Source organism: Alosa pseudoharengus, unplaced genomic scaffold, assembly GCF_046254945.1.
Source record: "Alosa pseudoharengus isolate Yale_2024_CS ecotype anadromous, Long Island Sound unplaced genomic scaffold, YU_APseudo_1.1 YU_APseudo_1.1_scf_19, whole genome shotgun sequence".
Lineage (NCBI taxonomy): Eukaryota > Metazoa > Chordata > Actinopteri > Clupeiformes > Clupeidae > Alosa > Alosa pseudoharengus.
The window spans coordinates 17,670,689-17,678,188 of NW_027468657.1; the positions used below are offsets into that span (position 1 = coordinate 17,670,689).

At 47.7% G+C, this 7,500-nt stretch overlaps 1 protein-coding gene across 1 annotated transcript in view; it reads right to left on the bottom strand.

Moving 5' to 3' along the window:
* lgr4 (leucine-rich repeat containing G protein-coupled receptor 4) overlaps positions 1-7,500 on the bottom strand; it is an 86,606-nt gene that overhangs the window by 13,744 nt on the left and 65,362 nt on the right. The window contains exons 5-7 of the mRNA XM_076291908.1: positions 6,313-6,528; positions 4,381-4,452; positions 1,025-1,093 (exon numbers count right to left, since the gene is read on the bottom strand). Of these exons, the coding sequence (XP_076148023.1) occupies positions 1,025-1,093; positions 4,381-4,452; positions 6,313-6,528 (357 nt within the window). The remainder of the gene's footprint in view (positions 1-1,024; positions 1,094-4,380; positions 4,453-6,312; positions 6,529-7,500) is intronic.

Below are 7,500 nucleotides of genomic sequence, written 5' to 3' on the forward strand. Positions count from 1 at the left end.
TATCTCTCTCTCTCTCTCTCTCTCTGTCCATCTTATCATTTTTCGCTCTTTTCTCCATCTTCCCTGTTCTGTCGCTCCATTCACTCGCAGAGATAGGCGGAGTGTAGAGTGGCAGGCTAGACTGGACGTGACGTGCAAGTTGAGCTGTTCTTCAGATCCATCTCTCCTCACCAGCATTAAGATATATTTCAATAATGTATCGAATACTTCATAAAATTATAATTGACCTATGTGTAGAGCAGCCTCAGGTGACTACGTGTGTACGTGTGTATGTGTGTGTGTGTGTGTGTGTGTGTGTGTGTGTGCGTGTGTGTGTGTGTGGGCTTAAACTGCTCAATGTCACTGCTATGGAGAGCAATAAGCAAAAACTTTAGCTCCTGGCAATCTATCCCTCTCATCTTTCTTAGTTCATTTATCTGTGTTTTATCCAATTTCGTTCATTTTGTTTTAAATACATAAATTCATCCCACAACCTCTCTATCCATTTTAGCTCTCTCTCTCTCTCACACACACACACACACACACACACCTGCACTCTCTCTCTCTCTCTCTCTTTCTCATATAAACACAGACACAGACACAGACACAGACACACACACACACATCTCTTTCTGGCACATCTAGGCTCACACCTGTCGGCTGCTTCTTTGTTCCAGCTGTAGGTTGGTTGCTGGTAGTGTTCAGATTAGAGGATTGAAAAAAAAAACCCAGCAACAATGGTGTGTATGTGTGTGCGCGTGTGATCTCTATGATCCCACACCTTTTCATATTATGCATCCTCTCAGATGAACACAGAATTGGCTCATGGAGGAGAGGAAAGAACAGAAGAGAAGGAATAAAGGACAATAAATAGAACAAAGAGGAAAAAGTTCAAATGTGAATATCTCACTTTTGCCCATCTTCTGTATGTGTCACAGACCTCAGCAGCTGGCTTTATGTGGGAGGTGTGTGTGTGTGTGTGTGTGTGTGTGTGTGTGTGTGTGTGTGTGTGTGTGTGTGTGTGTGTGTGTGCATGCATACTCACAGCTCTTTCAGTTTGGGCAGTGTCTGGATGGCCTCTGGGAAGCTCATGAGATTGTTGAAGTTCAGGTCCCTGGAGAGACAAAGCAGAGGAGCATTCAAACCCACACCCATCATCCATCACCATGCCAACCACACATGGTTACCATTGTTGCCAGCATCACCACGCCAACCCCACATGGTTACCGGTGTTTCAAGCGTCACCATGATCACCGGAGGCAACGGTTATGATGAAGATATGAATGCATGACAATGAGTTCCGCCTGCTCTGCTTGGGACAGGACCACAGGGCTGTGGGGGACTGTTTTGTTTAGGTAAGCTTGACCCCACACCACCCGCCACCCTGTCCAGATGCCATGGCAACGCTGGGCCTTGGCGTGCCCACTTCCTGTTCTGATTGCTGAAAGGGTAAATAAGGAAGAGGCAGTGATGCTATCAGCTGTCCCGGGACGCTTCGCTGACATACTTCCTGTCACTGCTCCCAGGCCAATGCACTACTGGCACACACGCAAGCATACACACACACACACACACACACACACACACACACACACACACACACACACACACACACACACACACACGCAAGCATACAGACACACACACACACACACACACACACACACACACACACACACACACACACACACACACACAGTATCCAAACACCGTTCTACAAACAAACGCTTAATGTTAATTTTCAAATAACCTAATGAAGCAACTGATAGTGTGGTGATCTGCAGCCAATGATTTAGTTTTCTTTGCTTACCCTCCACTTCAACAGCACCTCACAAACACACAGAGTCCCATCAGGACAATTACCACTGCCGGTGACCACACACACACACACACACACACGCGCACACACAGCTAATAGCCTTGTCCCCCATCGACTCCACAAATCAGGGACCAAGCTCCAGGAAATAAAGACAAGCTGCTGCTGTGCCAGCTGCAGGTGTCGGTGGCACCTCAAGCTGCCGCCCAGGACAAACAGCCCGGTGCCGGTGCCAACCTTGGCCCTCTCCCTCTCCGCTGCCAGGGCCACCAAGGCCTGTGTGGGCACTAATCAATAGCACACGAGGAGGAGGAGTGGAGAGGAGATATGAGATAAGAGATGGAGGGGTTGGGAGGTCGGAGTCACCAGCAGGAAGCAGAGCCGCGGGGGGTCACCAGGGGTCACTGGGTCATGACCTGGCCCACAGCCATCCCAAATCACTGTCTGATCCACTCACTGAGCATGTGTGTGTGTGTAGAGGTACAGTAGACAGAGTAACAAGGGGGTCAGTGGGTGCCAGGGGCACTCTTGCCCAGACCTGGTCCAGAGTCATGATCTTGCGTGGTGCTGGGTCAATACAGAACCAGGATCAGCCAGTTGCTGTCTATGGGCCAGGAGCCCACGCTGAGAACGCAGGTTAGCCCTCATACTGCATCAACACTTCAAAGCAGGCTGGGCCCGGATGTTTACATAAATTAAATATTCTTCAATTCTGGATGTTTACATGAATTAAATATTCTTCAATTCTAGTCAGGTCTGTTGAAGTGACGCTGTACATCACAGGGTTCCCACTCTAAGTCATATGTAAAACTCCATGACTTTTCCCTGACTTTCCCTGACAAAAAACTTGAATTTCCATGACTTACTATATAATGAATGGTACAATATACCGACCAATATACCAATATACCTGACTTTCCATGTCTGGTTAAGACTTTCCAAAATTCCATGATATTCTAGAAATTCCATGACCCGTGGGAACACACATCGATAAGGGAGACGGACACACAGACACAAGAGGGGCAAAAATGGCCGCTCTGTACAGGTCTACACAATTTACACAATGTGTGCTTTCTAAACCCTGTGAAAAGGTTGACCCTCCTCCTCATTGCCATTACATAATTCACCCCCTGCTTATAGACCTGCTGAGGTATAGACTGGTCTTTTGGGCGATTCTTTAATGATGCTTTAATATCTTAGCAGTGCTCTGGTCTAATAGTGGACATTAATGTGGGAAGGACTTCATCAAAGTCCAGGGTGCTGTAGGTATGGTGAGGGTTTTCCAGGTGACGGTGGAGTGGGATGAGGCATGGACCTTCAGTGCAGTCGCACCTCCCACATTAATCACAGCATTAACTATGAATACGGCCGCCATTCGCACCCTGGACCGGGGTCTGCTATGGTCTATGAATAGGGCTGAGATGCTGGGACGGGGGTGGGGTGGGTGGTTGGGAGTCACAGCGGTCACTTTCACCATGGCCGATACGGGGCTCAGTGTGTGTGAGAGAGAGAGAGAGAAGGAGAGTGTGTGTGTGTGTGTGTGTGTGTGTGTGTGTGTGTGTGTGTGTGTGTGTGTGTGTGTGTGTGTGTGTGTGTGTCAGGCCTGCTGAACACATCAGTGAAGAATCATTCATCTCGTTCCCTCCGTGTCCCGGCTCTGCAGAATGAAGGTTAAATTATACATGGGCCGCAGTGATGCTGGGGAGAGATCCTTTCAGCTGCTGTTCCAGAACTACACTGCCAGAACACTCCAGAACTGAACACAGAACTGTCGTCAGGGGCAACAACACCGCAACAATCTGCAGTGTCATGGTAACTGGCAACTATTTTTAACTGTCTTCAATGAAAGGAAAACAGACTGTTTGTAACTGAGAGACAGCGAGTGGGCTCATCAACAACAGAGACATTTCCAGGGCAAAGAATTCAAACTGCAGTTCCACAGTTATCCTAAAGAGGGCAGTAGAGACATGCAGAAGAGCAATTTGAGCCGTACCACACTTTTGTGGGATAGCCTATGAAATCTGTTCTAATGGCCTTTGACATTTAGTTGAAATCGAAAAACAAATAAAAACATACATATTTAAATGTATAAAATAATGTCCAAAAATCTTAATATACTGTGCTATTGTTTCACTATCAGTGAGTGCACTCATTTAGATGTAGTATCAGACATCTCTCCCCACAATATTTACTTCCAGTCGGTCACTCCGAAGGGTTCCAGGTCGGTCACTCTGAATGTAGCTAAAAGATGGCTGGAGGTGAAATGGTCACTCAGAAAGTCTACATTCATACCTCTTACTGAAGTGATTCATGAAACAAATGACCACAGGCATTTCTGAACTGACTCACAGACCTAAAGGAGGAGAGAACCACTACTAACCCTCAGGTTACCAGGTCAGTAAGACAGCAGACAGAGCAAAAGAAACTATGCAGCAAGAATGTATATAATTGTGTTCCTGTTAATGTATGTGGAACCACCTGTATCTCTATCTGTGTGTGTGTGTGTGTGTGTGTGTGTGTGTGTGTGTGTGTGTGTGTACATAGCTGTATGTGATAGTGCAAATGCAAGTTGCAGAGTCACTCACAACGTCTCCAGGTTCCCCAGCCCTGTGAAGCAGTTCTTGCCAATCTCCTGGATGTGGTTGTTGTGCAGATGCCTGCAATATGAATTTACACACACACACACACACACACTCGTTAAATAATGAAGGCTAGCAGGTTTACGGCTCCCTGTGAAGGTGGATTTACTGCGTCGATCAGGTGGGTCCATGTCAGTTAGGATCCTCTCCTCTCTTCTGCACTACCCCCCCTCCCCTCCCCTGACACACACACACACACACACACACACACACACACACACACACACACACACACACACACACACACACACACACACACGAAGCCCTGAGCCCGGGCCGTTTTCTAACCGACATAACAGATTGGCGGGAGTGCCGTCCTTATGCGCATAGTTTCCATGGGCCTAGATCTGATTTGGAAATCAGACACGAGCGTGGAAGCTTCTAGAAGCTGCAGAGGGGCCAGGATGCATCAGGGAGCATCTTCTCTCTCTACTGCTTACTCGGCTGTTGGGTTTGTTTGCTTGTTTTCTTTTGCAGTAGGTTTAGATAGATAGATATATACTTTATTGATCCCCAAGGGGAAATCCAAGGTTTGTGAAAGGCACTATGTAAAAACAACCTTTAGTTATCAGTATACATTTACAAATGCATATGCAACACACACACATACATGGGTTTGTGCAAACGTACGTAGCATACACATACACACACACACACACACACACACACACACAAAGCTAAACTAAATGTCTAGTTTATGCTTGCTGGATGCTTGTGACCTGCCCTCAGACCACTCTACCACTTTGAGAAGATACTCCATTAGGAAAAGTTTTACTTAAATGTGTGTGTGTGTGTGTGTGTGTTGTGTGTGTGTGTGTGTGTGTGTGTGTGTGTGTGTGTGTGTGTGTGTGTGTGTGTGTGTGTGTGTGTGTGTGTGTGTGTGTGTGTGTGTTCAGCAGTTTGAGCATGTGTGTGCGTGTGTCTAGATGTTTGCTCTTTCCCTGTAGTAGCTCTAGTACTTAAACACGTCTGAGTGCATGAGTGAGACTATTCTGTGAGTGTGTGTGTCCATATATACTTGTATGTGGCTTTGCATGTCAGAGTAAGTGTGCGCGTCTATGAATGTGTGTGTGCACGTCTATTAATGTGTATGTGTGTGTCTGTGTATGACGTGTGTGTGTGAGTGAGAGAGGTGTGTGTGTGTGTGTGCCTGTGTGTGGGCGTTTTAACGAGACAGAGCTGGCTTCTGGTGGGCTCACTGCAGCATCCTGATTAGTTTAGCGGATGTCACCCCTCTTCCCTGGTAAAAACACACACTAAAGCTGGATCGGACTCTGGTGACTTGGACAGCATGTCGTGTGTGTGTAGGAGAAAGAAGAGGAGAGAGGAGGGTGTATCTGTGTGTGTGTGTGTGTGTGTGTGTGTGTGTGTGTGTGTGTGTGTGTGTGTGTGTGTGTGTGTGTGTGCGCGAGAGAGTGTGAGTGTGTGTTTGTTTAGGTGTTTGGTGCATGTGTGCATGAGTGCATATGTTCGCTTATTTACTACTTGCATGTGATTTAGTAGAGGGACAGGACATCATGTGTCAGCAGCATGAGACACACACAGACACACACACGCACGCAAGAACGCACACACGCACACACTTAATGTCCAACCCAAACAGGAGTTGAGAGGGACAAATATGCCCAGCGTCCATTAGAAGAGCGAGGCGGATATGCACTATGAGGCTTCAGGGTGTGCAGCTCCCTGTCTGTGTGTATGTTTCTGTGCGTGTGTGTGTCTGTGTGTGCAAGTGCGTGTGAGTATACAACTGTGTGTGTGTGTGTGTGTGTGTGTGTGTAAACTCACAGCATGACCAGGCCAGTGAGGTTGGCGAAGGTACATGTGTGTGTGTGTGTGTGTGTGTGTGTGTGTGTGTGTGTGTGTGTGTGTACTCACAGCACAACCAAGCTGGTGAGGTTGGCGAAGGCGTGGTCTGGGATGTGCACAATGTTGTTGAGCGCGAGTGTCAGCGCCTGCAGGTTGCCCTGGTGACGCAGCGGACCAATGGGCACCTCGGTCAGGCTGTTGTCGTCCAGCCAAAGGTGACGCAGCTGCTGCAGGCCCTCGAAACTGTCCTCCGGGACCACCGTGATGTGATTAGCATCCAAACGTCTGCACAGAGAGAGAGAGAGAGAGAGAGATAGAGAGAGAGAGGGAGAGGGTGGGAGAGAGGGAGAGAGAGAGAGATAGAGAGAGAGAGGGTGGAAGAGAGGGAGAGAGAGAGAGAGGGAGAGAGAGAGAGAGAAAAAGAGAGAGAGAGAGAGAGGGGGGGGGTGGGAGGGTGGGAGAGAGGGAGAGAGAGAGAGAGAGAGAAAAAGAGAGAGGGTGGGAGAGGGAAGGAGAAAGAGAGATATTAATACACCTTTATTGAGCCATCACATTGAGCATGAATTCCTACAATGGCTGCTACATCTCGTCTGCAGAGAGTGAGAGAGAGAGAGAGAGAGAGAGAGACATTATTATGACATTATTATTATAACATTATTATGAATCGATCACAGGCCTAGGTCTAAACGCCATCTGTGTGAAAAATGTCCAACACCAGAGACTATCAGAGTAATGCCAATAAAGCTCCATTGAAACTGAACATTGAGAGAGTGAAAAATAATATACATGGAGGTTGAAAATAACAAGGAGAGAGAAAATAATTAGCTTTTACAACATAACATAGTTTTAATATATCAAGAATAGAGAGAAACACAAGTTCCATCAACCACAACACCAAAATGTCCAATAAAAGAGAGGTACTGTAGAACATGAATAAGAGATGAAGGTAAGAGGGAGGACTGCTGGTGGTGGAGGGACAATAGGAAAGGACTGTCCCTTCCCCCCCCCCCCCCATCAACCTGAGGCTGAGTCAACCAAACATGCACTGACAAATGCAGACAAAAGCACGCCACGGAAAAACCATTTCCTCTGCGCGTGCACGCACACACACACACACGCACGCACACACACACACACAGTTGTGATCTCGGCCGATCTGCACGTGGCCGCGGGCCTGATGGGGGCCTGATCTGGCTGGTGAGAGCTGGAGTGGGCCCAGCTGCTAATGGCCTGACCGCTGTGGGTCTCTAATGCAGT